Here is an 18,233-nt window from a genome sequence, read left to right on the forward strand (position 1 = left end):
ATATCATTCTGAAAGTAACTTCTAATTACATTTTTCTTCGTCATACAGAAATTATTCTTTTTGGTCACAGAGGGAGTCTGCACATTGATCAAAGATCAGTAATTTTTGCTCTTGAGAAAAATAACCCTTCCTGTGCAGCAAGAAGCTTTTATTTATTCAAGAGAAATAACATGATAATGGTAATCACTGCAATGTACCATTGAAGAACAATTGAAATGGACAAACAGTGAGACAAATGTGTGTCTACTTCTCCTGTTGTAGAATAGGCTCGTGCTTTACAAATAGAAATAATGTTAATAATTATCTATCTAAAACCATACCCGAGTTCAGCCATTATAAGGTTAAAAGACTCAGCTAATTGTAAGAAGCCTTCGAGCGTCACTGAGACTATAAAGCATGTTTCTGGTATCTTTTAAAAAACTTTATGAATGGTATCTATATGTATCTTATTAAAGAATACATTGTAAGTTGAATTCTTTTTATACCCCCTGATACAGGCAGAGTTATTGTGCATCTCAGTCAGATGATCGTCAGACTGATTATCACATGCTGTGTCATGAAGCCCAGGAACATTGACCATATTATTTAAATCCTGGAATAATTAGAGGCGTATAATGGAAGGCAAACACTCCATCCTCCAATTGCACAAACCCATTATGGAGCTTTGCTACGTCAGCTTCTTCCTTCCCAGAGGTAATGTCAGGGGATTCACATACAAACGCTGTGTAACTCGAGACAAAGCCAGAACATGTTTTGATAACTGTTATCGAATCAGGGAGGAGAGAGAGACTGCAGTGCATAAAGATCCACCTTATGAAACATTTACAGAGGCCCTGAAGGAAGCCACAACCCAAAACATTCTGACAGAGCTCTACAAACTCACAGCTGCTAAGGACAGACTTTTAGTTCAGCTCCTAGAAGTCTCCCATAATCCAGGATCTATAATGGGAAACCAGGATGGCAAGCTTCAGGATCTTCCAGATGGTTATAAATTTCCAGAAGACGAGGCACACGGCCATGTCGATTTCCATGAGTCATTTTCGGTTTCAATGGAGAAGAAGGTGCCTTCAGCAAAGGTAAAGAAAAATAGAAGGCTTAGTCGGAGGAAAGAAAGTATAGAAGATTTTGTAAACAAGAAGATGAAATGGAAAAGTACCACAGAAGCTTCGGCAGCACAGGTCAGAGACAAAACATCCTCAGCAAAGGTTTCCCTGACGGGCTCCACGGATTCATTGTCACGCCCAAAACTGCAGTCTGTGGAGAACAAGGATAGCTATTTACCAGGGCCCACGGTGAAAAATACACAGGGTAAGCTGAGTGAAAGCTCAGGGATGCTGGGTTGTGAGTCTGCAATGGGAAGCTTACTGTCTGTATATGATAATGATGTGTTTGCTGATTTTTCTCTGCTGCCTCACAGTGACAGTCTTTTGAGAGAACTTCAAGGTGCAATCGACATTATGCCAGAGCAACCACTGGAAGGTTATATATTTGACAAGCATAGCATTGAGCACGAGAGCAATGAGCAGGCATCCAGTGGGACAAATATAAAGACAGTTACAGCTAAATTGCAGGACATTAGCACTTGTGTGCACAAAGTGATTCATACCTATAACTATCCAGAAGTTGAGGAAAGGAGGTGTGGAAATATCACTGCCCTCTCTGATGAATCAAAGGAGTTTGTATCACAGATTGATGTACCAACGGTGAATAAATCTTTAGAGTGGCATAGAGAAAAGCAGCTATATGGGGGCCTTGATAATGACAGGCATGGTAGACTAGAGACACACAATAATATTGAGCCACTACCTTCTGGATATGTTAACAAAAGTCTTCTCAGGGTTGTGCAAAGTGACAACATGGAAGAAACAGAGTATTGGCTGGGACAGATGGACAAAAGAGGAGAAAAGTGCAGCTATGGCCTTAAGCTGCCAGAGAAACAAAGTAAATCACAAGAATCATTAAACCATCTAACTGTGTCTCATAGCACTGATATTAAGTTACAAGACAAGCCTACTGCAGTAAAAACACCAACCTTTGATATGGCCAGCAGTGTTCAACCACCATGTACTTTGTGCAAAAGGAATTCCCCTGTTTCTTCCCCTGTATCTTCTCACCTGTCCAGCCCTCAGTCCCATCACAGGATTTTCCCTTTGCAAAGCCAACATCCAGAGGAAGATTTAAAGTTGTGCGGTAGAGAACACTGGTCTGCCATACCTGATATATATAAGGAGCCATCATCACTCCATGAATTTAAAGAATCCTTCACTTTTAACCTGAGCCCTGATAACGATGTTGTTGATGACCTGTGGCAAAACGCTAAAGGAAAAAATACCACATTACAGCCTAATCTGCCTCCTCCAGGTTAGTAAAATTTTCTTTGCAATCTGCAATTTCCCACTTAAACAACTCATTTGTAACCATATTTCTTGGCGTACATAGCATGAAAATGTTAGCCATTAATACATGTGATTTTTTTGTAAGATAATGGTGTATTATGGAATTGGCGGTCTAACTAGCAGATAAAATTAACTAAAAATTGAAGTAATACAGTAAACACATGTTTTATACTCTAGCAGCACAGCTACACATAATAACATCACTCACGGGGCTTTTATAATTATAAGTTCTTCTTGGATTTCAGGGGCTATGAACAAGAAGACATTAGATAACTATATGGCTTTACCAAACTGAACTAGATATTTTCTGTCCGCTCTAGGAAGGGCAGTTTCCCTGTCTACCCAGTATTTTAAAAAGCGCTTCTTTTTCTAATAAAAATCACGTTTATGGGGGAAGATAGTAGATAAAGGACTGGGTCTATGTAGCATCCTGTCCTTAATTCTAATTTTGTTATAATTAACCTCATGCCTTTGCGTTCCTTACACTAGTAAGAGGAAAGGGAGGAAGCTTTGGAGAGATGCTTAAAGGGCATATAAAGCCTACATTTTCACACCATGTATATAAGTTGGGCATATCTCCCCCACCCAAATGGCATTATTTGTACTACATATACCACCTCCATTTGCCAGCGTCATTACATTTTCCTAAAACAAATAGCAGCTTTCATCCGAGGGCCATTTTCCCTCTGACACATCATCAGTGCATTTAGATCTGTGAACCGCACCTATGAGATGTAAAGTTCACGCAATTGAAGAATGCAGGCTAACACAGGCAATATTTACAATGATGACCAGTCCTGCTTTGACTGAGCACTGTAATGGTTACTCTTGCTCAGGAGAGGGGTTTGGATTTAAAAATAGGAGCAGACAGCTAGAGCAGAGTTTTTATGGGAACCAGCAATGCCATCTCTTCATTGGCTGCTAGACTGGAGGTGTGTTTATTAATCTTAGTTGAGAAGAACTGAGCATGCTCAGTAGCCAACAGCCAAAGGAAATTCCAGTGGGTTAGAGGAGGAGAAGAAATCCTAAGTGATTAAGGGGATGCTACAGCTTTACTATTAACCTTTGAACAACCAGAGTTGCAGGTATTTAGAGATTTCAACGAGGTTCTTCGGTGATTAAATTACATGCCCTTTAAGGCTATATTTAATATGAATGGGGTTGCTGTACATAAGGAGTCATACAACAGCCTTAAATGACTGTTATAGCGCATTAAAGAGAATACAGTCAAGGGTTAAGACACTGAAGATGTGATGTGTGAAAACTTGTAGGGGGATATATCCAGACATTTGAAGTGGCTATAAGTGCAGAATGCCTGGCAAGGCAGAACTGTCTTGCAGACTTCATAATCACAGCAATAAACAATGCAAATATTTTTTTATTTCTCTGTATCTAGAACATGGACATTTCCCATTTTCTAAAATGAATATTTCATAGTGGATCACTGACTCACAAGATTAATTTGTTACATAAAGATTTATATGAGATAAATCTTTCCTTTGATACCAGCAACACAACAGGAAGAATGTATAAACAGATATCACTTAATTGCATTTGCAAACATGATTTCCTGTTAATGAAATCAAGTTAGTTCACTTTTACGTGGAGCCTAATGCAAATACACAGGCAAATTATTTCACGATATTTTGGGTGTGTCGGAAAGATTTTTTCCAATTTCGTGCATTAACTTGTTTGTGTGATTCATTGATTTGCCAAGCCAGAAGGAAGCATGGTTGTGCCATTCAAATGATCTGAAAAAGGCAGTAATTTTACTTGTGTTTAAAATTTTGTAAGTGAATAAAAGGGACATTAACCCACAGTACCCTAAGTTAACTTCATTTTTGACCATGTACACTTTTGTTCTGTCCAGGAAGAATAAAAGTTAAATAAATGATGTTCTATGTCAAGTAATTGGTGGGAAATCCCTCAGTATGCTTTTCTTGCATGAAAACTTTGGTTATTTTTCTTTTAAATCATGTGACGCATAGTTCAAAGCCAATCAGTCAAGGGCAACCAACTGATATTAATTGGATCAAGGAATGGAGCGCACAGAGGTCACAGTGATGCACAACAGGGTTTTTTTTATTTGTATTCTTTGTTTTGCATTTCGAAAGCTGGGATACAAATGAAGTTATGTACAATATTTTAACCTCTGTTATTTATAAAAATACAGATATGGGATTTCTTAACCAGAAACCTGTTATCCAGAAAGCTCTAAATTATGGAAAGGCCATCTCCCGTAGAGTTCATTTTAAGCAAGTCTAAATATTTTTTTCTGTAATAATAAAACACTAGCTTGTATTTGATGGTAACTAAGCTGCATGAATCCATATTGGTTGCAAAACAATACTGTTGGATTTATTTAATATTTTAATCATTTTTAGCAGACATAGTATAGAGAGTATAGAAAGAACCCTTATCCAGAAAACCCCAGGTCCTAAGCTTGCTGCATAATTTAGCCATACCTGTATTATAGCGAATTTTGTGAAGGTGGGGTTCCATGCTCACTAGGCTGCCATGTAAAGCAGAATCTAAATAAAAAATATTACATTATCTTTGTACATCAGTGATGTGTACACAAATATAGATGTAAGGCAGTTTTGATTTACAGAGAAAAATAGGTAGCATGGGACACTTTGCTCTGCATCACAAGAGTAATTGTACCAGTACCCCACCCAGGGTCGGACTGGGGGGGCCCAGGGCCCACCGGGACCGATGTCCAGGGCCCCCCTCCAGCCTCCCCGCCCCTACTGTGAAGTAGGAGAAAGGGGGTCGGTCTCACGTTTTTTTTCCCCGGTGTCCCGCTCGGCCAGTCCGACACTGACCCCACCCCAAAATTTTAAGCAAATACATACACGGTGGATCGTTGCATTTCACAATCCATTTAATTTATAAAAATGAGAAATGTACTTAGACTTTTGTATAACTGTGTTTAGGCATGTTTTACTGCAGTGAAAATATGTATGTGTATTCGGTTTTCTGTTCTTACCCACTTTAATATTTGCGGAGCTAGAACTGACCATCCAGCACAGATTATAGAATATTTAAAGGTAGCAAAGCACTTTTGCTTGGTCCCCTGTCCCAGGTAACAACCAGAGCAGGAAGGAACAAAAGCATATCTTTCCTTCAATATTATATACTGATCCAAACCCCTCTTATGCATTCAGCAGCCAACCCACCCTAATATTGAAGAACCATATGAGCTGCTTCAGGTGAAATCTCTGTTCCTCAAGGTCTGGTATGTTGCCCTTTGCCCTCTCCTCCCCAACTTTATTAGTCTTTCCTCATAGTTTATTTGCTCCATTCCTTTAACCTGCTTAGTATGTGCACTATTTCCTGCATTTTAAAGATAGGGGTTTTTTTTTACTAAGCTTCTGAAAATCAACATTATTATGTGTGGGGAATTTGGACACCATATTTAAAATATGCTGTGTATTTACTTAAAGTGTGGTTTCAAACATGCAAATCCCATAGGGGCAAATTTACTTGCCTCCGAAATTGCTCCAGCGACGGCTTCGCTGACATCGCAACACTTCGCCAGGCGTAGATTTGCCAGGAGAACAACCTGCTTAGTATATGCACTATTTCCTGCTCAACTACACCCTCCCTTGTAGGGCACTGTTTATATGTTGGTACATGCCACATACTTGGGTAATTCCACACATAATAATGTTGATTTTTAGAAGCTTAGTAAAAAAAAAAACCCTATCTTTAAAAAGTATTTGCAGTAAATTTAAAGACATTTACCCATGTTGAATATTTTAGAATGTTTCCAAAATTATATGATTAATTGGTGTAAGTTACTGTTTCAGATGTTTATGTAAAGAAAGCACATATAATCTGCTATAAACATAACATTCTGGGCGGTCTCTACATGCCATATCATTTTATAATTCTGTTCATAATAAGTAACAGCTCAAAAGAGATTTCTGGTCTTATGTATGATATTTTATCTTTATAACAAAAACTATATGGGTGATAAGATGCTGTGATATACATTGAAAGATCTCTTTGAAGTCATAGCATCAGTGACCCTATGCGCAAGGCCAGACGTGGCCACTGAAACCACACGCGACCATCAACATGCGTTTTTCAGCACAACTCATTGTTCTCCATAATTCCTCTGGCTAGTAATAGAAAAGCTATTTACATGCAAAATGGAGCAGGAATGATCGTCAATATGCAATGTAATTACGTCACTGGCCTAATACGCTATAAAAACATCTTTTATCTCGTGAGAATTTGGACACCATGTTTAAAATATGCTGTGTATTTACGTAAAGTGTGGTTTCAAACATGCAAATCCCATAGGGGCAAATTTACTTGCCTCCGAAATTGCTCCGAAATTCAACTGGCGTTAGAGTGCGAAGTAGCGCTAGAGTCTATCTCCTGCGCTGGCGAATTTACGCCAGCGTTAGTCACTTCACTCTTTAGTGAATTTGCCCCATAGAGTCTATTGATTTGGTAGTTTCTTGACATATTGCCATTTCTGCTGAAAAAAGCCAATACTGGCGTCCCGTGGCGGATTTCTGCTTGCAATCGCCCTGTGAGAATTGCCATAATGTGTTTTCTATTAGTTTCAGTGATAGTGCAGTTTATGCGTATTTACGCCCCGACTGAGCTTTTTTAAAAACACAACGTAAAAACGCTACGTCTGGCCTTGCCCTATGATTATGGATTTTGCAGGTATTGTATAGTCAGGGGCACTGACATTTTTAAAGCAAACTTTTGAGCAGAATCAGCTGTCTAAAACCACTAACATCTTTTCTGTGAATTATCGTTTTGTTTTAAAGTCATGTGTCTGTGATTGAGGGAAGGAGCCATGACTAAGTGAGAAAGGGGCAGGGTAGATAAAGAAATGGAAGAAGTAAGGGTGAGAAAAGATTCAGGGAGTTATGCCAGAAGCTGTGTTCGAAGAGTAGCCCAGGAAGGACTTAGAAGGAAGTGAACATATTGTTTCATACAACCAGCAACAGGGAACATTAAGCCCCCAACAGGGATCATTCCAACAATAACCAATAAGTTCTCACTGCTACTTGAAAGCCTTAAAGGAGATGGAAACCCTTTCGGCGGAAAACCCCTCCCCCCGTAGGCCCCCCGGCCTACCTCCCCCCCTCCATGCAGGTCCTCTCTTGCCGAGTTCTCTGGCGCCATCTTCGTCCGAGCACTCTTCTTCCTGTACTGACCGGCGTTTAGCGGCGCATGCGCAGTAGGAGGCATTTGCCAGTTGGATCTACTGCGCATGCGCCCGGATTTCACGAAGTTCCCAATTTTCTTTTTTCGGAAACTTCGTGACTTTCGGCGCATGCGCAGTACATCCAACCGGCAAATGCCTTCTACTGCGCATGTGCTGCCAAATACAGGAAGAAGAGCGATCGGACGAAGATGGCGCCCGTGAACTCGGCAAGAGAGGACCTGCATGGAGGGGTGACTAACAATTTAGGGGCATTTGCCCGGGGGGGAGGAGGGAGGGTTGCCTACGGGGGGAGGGGGGAGGGGTTTTGCGCCTAAAGGGTTTCCTTCTCCTTTAAGAGAGAGTAGGCAGGGGCCATAGTATATAGGGTGATGTGATTTTTCAGATGTCTTCTTGGGTATGGGGTCCTTGCAGATGGGTGATTGTTTACAGTTATTTGCTCTAAACTTCCCACCTATTGCAGCTGCAGAAGGTGACCATCAAGGCAATTTTTGGTGGTTGGCAAGGATTCTAAAGAGGGGTGTTATCAACATGTTTGATTATAGTGTAGATTGTATTGTGAAATGGTGTGCCATTGGCCTAAGAGGAAATGTTTTCAGGATTATGTTACACAGACCAGTCTGTTAATGATAAATTACTATCATGCGTGATTAGGTCTGAAACCAGTGGTCTGACTAGTTTGTGTATTAATTAAAGTTAGTGAAAGCATGCAGCAGTCTTTCTTTCACAGCAAGTATTACCAATGGGGAATAAATTTCCGTTCAGCTACAGCGGCAGTTATCCGAATTATTACACCCTTGGTCTCCCACACTATACCTCATCCCTTTTCTACTCTACTCTATCACCAAGGAAATATATGCACAGAAGCAGTGACGTCAGCAGAGCAATATGCGCACCTCCAGTGGAGTCACTTTTGGTTCATAAAATTTAGCAGCGACAAGCTGCAGATGACTCAATTCCCGAGATAAATATGGACAGCTCTGACCATTAATTTACATAAATTAAATATATTTCACTTTGGCTTTTGGATAGATTCTGCCAAATGCATTTATGTCATAAAGTGAGGACTTCAGAAAGACATATACTCGAGTAAAAGCCGATATCAGTATAAGCCGAGGTACCTAATTTTACCTACGAAAACGGAGAAAACTTATTGACTAGAGTATAGGCCTAGGGAAAAAAATGCGACAGAGGTGCTGCAGTGCGCAGAAGAGCGCACTAGCTACAGGTGCAGGCTGGTCAGAAGTGCAGCCATCCACTTCAGGGAAGAGGCACGCCACGTCAGAAGGTTTGCTGCTCCGTAGTCACGTCAATCAGCTAAGCAAGTTTATACTGACACGAGTATAACCCGAGGTAGACTTTTTCAGCACATTTTGGGGGCTAAAAAACTCGGCTTATACTCGAGTATATACAGTATGTATCCTATATTAGATTGAGTTTTTCACGTGATGCAAAGAGTCATGATTAGAACGAAGGTTGTTAAGCCATAGTAATGTAAGCTGCAGTTATTATTGACACATGCTAGCACTTTGTTTCCCTTCTACTCTGGTAATTGTTCTTTGGATTTTTATATCTATTAAAGGAACAGTTCAGTGTAAAAATAAAAACTGGATAAATAGATATTCTGTGCAAAGTAAAAAATGTTTCTAATATAGTTAGTTAGGCAAAAATGTAATGTATAAAGGCTTGAGTGACTGGGTGTGTAACATAATAGCCAGAACACTACTTCCTGCTTTTCAGCTCTATAACTCTGAGTTAGTCAGTGACTTGAAGGGGGGTCATATTGTACATATCTGTTCAGTGAGTTTGCAATTGATCCTCAGCATTCAGCTCAGATTCAAAAGCAACAGATATGACCCATGTGGCCTCCCCTCAAGTCTCTGATTGGTTACTGCTTGGTAACCAGGGTAACCTGTCAGTGTAAACCAAGAGACCTGAAAATGAGGAAGTAGTGTTCTGGCTATTATATGAACACATCCAGTCACTCCAGCCTTTATACATTACATTTTTGGCTAACTAACTATATTAGAGACACTTTATTTTGCACAGCCTATTTACCCAGTTTTTATTTCTACACTGAACAATTCCTTTAATACCAGCAAAGATTATTGTGCCTTGTCTTCACAATGTCTACCCTTTGTAAAAGTCATGCATTTGGCTGTGGACAGACAGGGAGTTTTACCGCAGTAGAAATGCTTTGCAGAACTGTAGCCACGAGACAGTGTTAGCTGAGGCACAGCTAATTTATAAACTTATTGTAAATCAAAAGCTCTTGGTCCCTTAACAAGCTACCTTAGATGGGGCTCACTTAACTTGGATGGCTCTTACTGTACCTTAAAAACATGGGTGCCTAGACTTAAAAAGACAAGGATAGGCGTGGAGAGCTGTGATCTACTGGTCATCATCTCAAGATATACTGTTGGATCACAATTTGCCTTTAGGTTTCCAGGATTCAATTTGGTATTTGGCCAAATAAACTTTCCAGCTCAGACCAGTTACCAGTGCTAGGTTTTGCTGTGTTTGTTTTGCAGCTTTCTTTTCTCTGTTTTTCAAGCTTCCGGCCCATTGAACTAAGATGATTGCTTTTTACTGAGCCTTACATAAATCAGCCTGAAGATGTCTGGGCGTCTGTAAGAATCACATCTCTCTCAGCATTTTCTATGCTGGGTTACTGCTCTCCTTTGTGCAGTTTGAAGAGACTTCCTAGTTATTTCATTTTTTCTATTTTTCATCTCTATATTGATATCCATTATATGAAAGTCATGCTGTTCAGTGAGACACTATCATGTTTTCATAAAATAAAAAGCAAATATTATTAAGACTAGCAGACTGTGACATTTTTAAAATGTTAAATAATGACGATTCAGTTGGTTGTTTAAATGATGGTTGAAAAGAGCTAAGATAAATGAGGGTAAGATTCTCAAAATAAATTATATTATAAGAAATCATTTGAAGACTGGGATGTTTGGAAAATGTTAGATGGAATTTGAATTTAGTCATATTAAAAATAAAGAATAATACATTTTATGTATGGGGTTTCAGGTGAGAGAAGCAGCTCTAGGAAAGTCTTTCATGCCTGTATATAATGGCTAATAAACAATTTGGTAAACATTGAAACATGCATTCACACATATATGGTGGGACAGAGTGTTACATTCTGTAAGGCAGGAACGTTGGGACTGCTTAGTGTATCAGTCTCTTAGGTGAGCAAGAGAATCCCTTCAAGTTCCAGTAATCACAATGCCTTTTTGTGGGGGCCCTAATAACTTCTGCAATGGTACTGTGATTCTAAACACTGCTGAAAATGATCCTAAGTGTGGTACAGAAAGGGTTAAATGGAATTCTAGTCAAAGTCAGTCAAAGAGTCTGGGCTAGTGGCAAACAAGAAAAGTCAGTTACAGTCAATTAATTACCCAGGTACATAGGCTGGAAACAGGCTTGAGCTAGGCACTGTAAACATAGCCAACTTGGGCAAAGTGTTTGTTTCAGGTAGGGACTTCTGAAACAAAAACCTCTCTGCTGGTGTCACAACACAATATTGTGTCAGATGTGCACTCTTGGTTGTACATGCCTGGCAGTAGCATGAAGTGCAGAAGTGAAGAAGGAAGCCCACAGCCTAACACAACCTTGACAGTGCCCCACCCTTTCAGGAGCAAGCCCTGGTGGATCCTCAAGATTTACTAGGACACATTTATGAAAGGCATTAGCCATACAGGGAGTATGAGTTTCCTTATGACAAAGTGAAAACCTTTCTTTAGGACCAGAACATTCCAACCTTCCAATGAATGAGATATTAGATATTGCCTCTACTTTACAATTTCTTGGACCTCAAATTCCTGATGCCCTTCAGTGTAAAGGGGAGGAGGAGAGGCATCAGAGGAGAAAATATTATTGCCTGCTGGTAACAGAAAAAACATGGATGGAGTGTGAAATATGTATGCTATAATGGAGGTCTAGTACATAGCATAGCTCAGTGTAATGTTATTAGTGGATAACCAAACAAGAAATGAAAGGGCATATCTGTGATGTCTGTAAGTGGCCACCTTCAGACAGACAGAAGCTTTAACTGAAGCTTGATGGGCATAGAATCAGATGGTTTTGAAGTCACGCAGAACAGTTCAGCAGCAGGCGCATCCATTTTGACAAATACAGAAGGTAAAACAAAATGGTTTAGGCCATATGTGTAGAAAAATGTGGAAATAAACAAGGATTAGTGTATAAGATTATTATGGGCAAATTTAGTTCAGAGAAGAAGCTCAGACCACTTGTCATCGCTTTGAGACATAAAACAAATTGCTCCAAGGCTTGATTAGTTCATTAGTTCATCTGGCAATTACTTTGAAGGTGATAAGCAGAAGAAAAATGCAAACAGACCCCCAGGAGCTTGCAGAAGGCACACCATAATCTGGGAAACAAACGAGATACCGCGGTAAAATACAATGGAGGAAGGAAAAAGTGTAAACAGAAAATTTCTTTGACAAAAATTGTGGCTAAAAAAGCAACAGACTTTTCTTTTGAAAAAACAAAACAAGCTGATTTAGGCAAGTCCACAATAAAGTCCAAGAGTGTCAGACCAGGGTTGATTCAGAACAGGTAATAACCGAAGCAGACCACAAGGGAGGCAAAAAGGCATCTTTTTTTGTGCACAAAGAGATGTGTAGCATCCTGAACTAGAATGCTTAGTAGAAGAAATATACTCAAGATTGCTTTGGTCAGTAAAAATAGTAAATACAGCACCCTCCAAAAGATGACACCATTCTTCCAAGGCTAATTTCACAGTCAACAGTTCACAGTTGGCAATTTTATAATTTCTTTAGTGAAAGCCAGAATGTTGAGACAAGGCAGCTCCTATTTCAAGAATGCAGCCATAAATGGTACCAGGGACCACTGCAACATGCAGAAGGATTAAGCTCTGTTTTTTGGGTGTTTTGTGAACTGCTGTTAATGTCCTTATCATTAGTTTTAGCTTGCTTGATGAATTGTCATGTTTTCTAAGTATTCTGAAGGTGACATTCTGTAGTTTTTAACTGAATATGAGGAGTGAAAGCGAGGAGATAATTCTAAGGCCCTAGGCCTGAAAGAGGGGATGATAGTCTTGACCCTTCCCTTGTGTGTATTTAGATAAAGTTAAGATAAAACAAAATATGTACTGTGGTCTGTAAGGATCTCATCATATTAATATGGAAAGTTCCATAGCATTACTCTTTTGAGATTGGATGAGGAGTAAAAGAAGCAGGGTTGGCAACTTCCAAATGTTACCCCATGTCTTTGAGCTCAATTAATTATCCGCCATTTCTTGCCTTAGGATTGGTGACCTCTGACCTTCAGCCCGTAGGTTTAACTTGCCAGACAGCTGTGCAGTCTGATGTAAGTAAGTACCTAAGTAGTGGTGTGTGTGTTGATAAATTTACCCAAACTAAATGTATTAAAAAAAAAAGTTTTTTGATTGGTTTTTCATTAATAGAAAAAGAAGGGGGAGCCGGAGGGGGGGTGTGATAGACCCACCTGGGGGTTCCATACAGTTACCGCTAACCAGGGCAGCCATCAGGGGGGGACAGGGGGGAGAGTTGTAGGGGGCCCGAGGGTAAGGGGGGCCCCCGGCCACGCCACACTTACTTGATTAGCTGGCTCCCCATCTTTCTGAGAGCTGCTGACTTCAGGAAAGCATGGACGTTTAAGGGGCCCTGGCCACCAATTTTTTTATAATGTGAGGGGGGGCCCTGGCCACCAATTTTGGCCACCAATTTTTTTTTCTCATGTGGGGTCCTAGCCACCAATATTTTTTAATATGTTTTTATTAACATGTGGGAACCCTAGCCACCAATAATTTTTTTGTTTTTTTACTGTGTGATGGGGAGGGCGGACCTGTAGGTGGGGCTTGTGGTGGGAGCAGCCCAGGGGGCCCAGGAAATTTTGCCGTATGGGCCCTGCGATTTCTGATGGCGGTCCTGCTGCTAACTATAACAATTGAGTCACATATTATGCCATACACTGTTCACACTTGAACATGTTGTGTGGAGGATCAATCCTTCCACAATGATTTTGTCAAACTAGCCCTGTCAAAGGTGTATAAGTTTAATAACTGGGAGTGTGGTATTAACCAGCTTTTGCCACATTTTCAGTGAGGTTTTTCTAGGGCCCATCCATCTCAGGATGACAGACTTTTTTGCAAAGTACAGAAAAGGCCTGGTAAGAAGGCTCAAAAACTTGTCCTTGACTGCACCATCAAGAACCCTAAGTAAGCAACATTGAGGGAACAGTACAGGGGGGTGGGCAGATGTGTAGAGAGCAATGCTGTGACTGTTCTCCAGAAATGCTGGATATGGGGGCATTACCAGGTCAAGTGTAGGAAATCTGCTGCCTCAACTTGGCACCTGTGGCAGTTGCTATTGTCCCTTCTACCAAACGTGCAGTTTTGTGTGTGTCTGGTACATGTGATGCAGAAATTTATATTGTATCAGTCTATCCTGGGAGGATATTAAGAAGTGGTATAAATTGACGGTCCTCCTTCAGCGTGCCCAATGTGTCTTGTCATTTGAGGTAGGTGCGGGGGAAGGGAGCTGCTGGGGCTCTGACCAGTAACCAGTAATTTGGGGATACAAGTTGTGGAAATGTTTGGAAAAGGCCTCTCACAGCTGGAAGTTAGTATGTATCCGTAGCTTGTACGGTATCATTTTGTCTCTGAGGGCTGTGAAAGGTGTAAAATTATCATCAGTCGGTACATCTGTGAGTTTTTTTTAATGCCCCTAGTGGCCACACTTGGAAATTAAGTAAAATAAATTAGATTGGAGTTCCTCCAGCGTAGAAGGTTTTGGGGTAGGGGGCAGGGCCAGATTTACATAGCAGGTTCCCCTAGTCCCGCTGTCTTTTGTTGCCCTGTCCTCTCACTTTTATTCAATCAAATTGTCATCATCAGGACCAGAGCAATGGGGATTGGCATGCAGGAAATCTCATGCACCTCCCCAGCTTTTCTGAACCAATGTGAGTGTGGTTGGGCAGCATGCCGCCCCCTACAATTCTGCTGTCCTAGGCCCGGGCCTTGGTGGCCTCTCCACAAATCCGGGTTGGTAGGGGGTCATTTGTTGTTATCAAGCCTTTTAATATGTTTTCAAGACATTTAGTATTTCTAAATGATTCTGCTTTGCGAGCTTTAGGGGTTTCCTTTTGTTATCAAGCCTTTCACTATGCTGCCCTGTTTTTAAAAGATTTGGGAAGAGAACCCATCAAAGTTAGGATGTGGTGCTTTATTACTTTGCTGCAAAAAAAGTTGTTTGCTCTTAATGCCATCTTGTGGTAATATAAGATATGACATAATTGGGGGAATGTAATCTTAATTCTTTGGAGTTTTGTTTATCATTGGTTGAGCTTTCAAAGTAGCAACTTTCTTTTAATATATAACATTCCAAACTTTTTCATATGACTGTATGTTTTATTAGAGCAAAAAATGTTCCATTGTGAACATTAGGGACAAAGATTTTCATTTTCCTTTTTGACCGATTTCAGACCTCAGTGACTTCCTCACAGAGTTTGCGAACAGATGGCTTTTTTCGAACATGTGCAGTGTATGTAAAACATTTTTTTTGAGACAAAAATACTTAATGAAACTCAAGAGCAGCTGTTAATGCTAACTTTTGCTTAGCGATAATGATCGATGTAATGTTCACCAGCAAATTATTTTACATTCCAAGCAGCTCTAAACATTCGCAAAGCACCATATCAAACAACTTTTGCGATTTTAAATACGTTCCCCCTAATGTGTGTAAATTGAAATGATAAACATAAGCATTCTGAGCACTTTAATCCCATCTGTTGTGCAGAATTATTACATATTAGGGCTCATTTACAATAGCTCATGCTGCAGTGTGCAAAGTGGGAAAAAAAGGCTGCAGTCACCCATTTTTTTAGCCCTTTGCCCATTGTGTGGGGCATTATGCAATCAGCTGTAGGCTTCTGCATTCCAAAACAGAATGTGTCTTAAAATGGAGAGCTGCCTGCATTAGTACTATACAGGTATGGGATCCGTTATCTGGAAACCAGTTGTCAGAAAGCTCAGAATAGCTCCTATAGACTCAATTTTATCCAAATAATCCAAATTTTTAATAGTGATTACCTTTTTCTCTGTAGTAATAAAACAGTACCTTGTACTTGATCCAAACTAAGATATAATTAATTCCTATAGGAAGCAATACCAGTCTATTGGGTTTATTTAATGTTTACATATTTTTGTTTACATATTTTATAGTACATTTAAGGTATGAAGATCCAAATTATGAAAAGATCCATTATCCTGAAAACCCCAGATCCCAAGCATTCTGGATAACAGGTCCCATACAGAACCTGTATTCAAAAACCAACCAAATGTGGTCACAACCACTTAAAGAAGAAGGAAAGCTACTGAGGCAGATTATTGGCAATAGATTAGCCACAATAGTGCAAGATATAATTTATTCTATAGAATGCCTTACCATACCAGAGTAAACAGCTTTAGCTCTATCTGGTTGTTTAGGATAGCAGCTGCCATATTATCTTGGTGTGACATCTGAGCATGCTCATCTCGTGCCCTGGAGGCTTAAGTTGAAAGAAGGAAGTCTGATACAGAAGCCCATGTGTACACAATAGAAGGAAAGTGATGGTTTGGTTTTTTTTTTTGACAGAGGACTCTGCATTACTTTGAGTGTTTACTGTTGTATTTATATAGACCTTTCTGATAAAGCTTACTTAATTTTAGCCTTTCCTTTTCTTTTAAAATAAGCTTGTGCATACTAAACCCACAATGGGTAACCACATGCTAATTATTACTCTTGCACAAATTAAAGTTAATATTTCCCCCTTTATTACAAATCCATTAATAACTACACTTACAGTTATCCTAATGTTACCTAATGTGCTTCATGCTTACCCAGAAATTGAATATAGGCTCTAACGAAAACATACAAATGTCAGTATATATTTATTCCAAAACACCCCCCTCCACAGTTAACCCCAATAATTTTAAAATCACAAATTGTTCAGTCTCATGTTACTAAAATAGTGATATAATCAACAAATATCCCATGGTCAAGACCAGTGATCCCAACCAGTTGCTTACAAGCAACATTGTGCTCACCAACCCCTTGGATGTTGCTCCCAGTGGCCTCAAAGCAGGTGCTTATGTTTGAATTCGAGGCTTGGTGGCAAGTTCTGGTTGTATTAAAACCAGGTGTACTACCAAACAGAATCTCCTGTAGGCTGCCAGTCAACATAGGGGCTACCAAATAGTCAATCACAGGCCTTACTTGGCTTCCCAACTCTTTTTACCTTTGAATGTGGCTCACAGGTAGAATGGGTTGGGGCCCCCTGGTCAAGACCAATCTAACTTTTACATAGTCTACTTCTTAGACCGAAAATTAACTACATTTTATTAGGGGGCCTATTTATTAACAAACCAAATTCTATTTTTTCCACAAAATTCATATAAAAGTTGTCAAGGTCCTCGAAGTCAACATAAGACAATGAGGTTTTGTCATTTTTTCTGCTAGGCATTCCCAGGAACTTTTGGCGTGCTTCTGTTGCTCTTCAACTTCTTTTACATTTGAATGTGGCTCATGGGTTAAACAATTTAGTTAACATATTGAGTCAACTAAAAAATAATTTAAATATCATGTAGACCCAATAGTATTGTTTTGCCTCCCAGTAAGGATTTATTATATAACAGTTGAGATCAAGTCCAAGGTACTGTTTTATTATTACAGAGAAAAAGAAAATATTTTTTCAACATTTTAATTATTTGATTTAAATGGAGTCTATGGGAAATGGCCTCCGGTAATTCTGGCTAAAGGGGTTCTAGACAAAGGATGCTCTCCTAGCTATATTACCAATTCCCAGTCTCTACTATTTTAGTGTACTGGCTGAATCTTGTCTGTTGTTTTTTATTAATAGTTTCTGAATTTGTCGTAGCTGCTCTTTTGAATGCACACTTGATACTTTTCTCTTTATAAACTCTATTCCTAAACTCTGTTCCTAAATCAGCCAATCATATCACTCCCATCTGAAGTATTCCAGATCAGTGAAGCAGTTCTTCCTAAGTCGGGTGAACTGTCCCACTGATTTGCCATAAATTGGGCTCCTCAGGTGACATGGCTGTGCTTAAAGAAACATGTTACTGCTACAAGAATTATGATAAATTGTGGAATTAACTACATTATCTGTGGCCTTCAATTTTCAGTGCAATGATTTGTTCATTTTCTCAAAACCACCACTAGGTGCTGGTTTAAACCACCAGGTATGCTTGTGGGTTGATTAGGATTTTCACTGTGAAATTGTCCAGATTGGCCAGATATAAATATAAATGTCATTTTAAAACAAATATTCCCTGTTAATATGCCCTGTTAAGCAACTGAAACCTTTTGTGCGGATTTAAGCTGGCCATAGACGCAAATTTTCAGACTGTTTGTGGAGAGTCCCGACATTTTTCATCCGGCGGAGATCGGTAGTTTGGTCGATCATACAGGTTAAAAGATTTCTGTTGGCTGCCGATAATATCTCTGCATGTATTTCTGATTGTATGATTTTCAGAGGGAGATTGTCACTAGCTTTGGTCGGACATAACTTTCGTACAATTGCTGTCAGGGGCAGAACACAGGCTGATCTGTTCTTTTGTACTT

The 18,233-nt window shown here is 39.7% G+C and overlaps 1 protein-coding gene across 1 annotated transcript in view; it reads left to right on the forward strand.

The window, feature by feature from the left end:
- fmn1.L (formin 1 L homeolog) overlaps positions 1 to 18,233 on the forward strand; it is a 139,127-nt gene that overhangs the window by 22,197 nt on the left and 98,697 nt on the right. The window contains exon 2 of the mRNA XM_018231168.2: positions 498 to 2,361. Coding sequence (XP_018086657.1) covers positions 615 to 2,361 — 1,747 coding nt within the window. The 5' untranslated portion in view covers positions 498 to 614. The remainder of the gene's footprint in view (positions 1 to 497; positions 2,362 to 18,233) is intronic.

Source organism: Xenopus laevis, chromosome 8L (genome assembly GCF_017654675.1).
Source record: "Xenopus laevis strain J_2021 chromosome 8L, Xenopus_laevis_v10.1, whole genome shotgun sequence".
Classification (NCBI taxonomy): Eukaryota; Metazoa; Chordata; class Amphibia; order Anura; family Pipidae; genus Xenopus; species Xenopus laevis.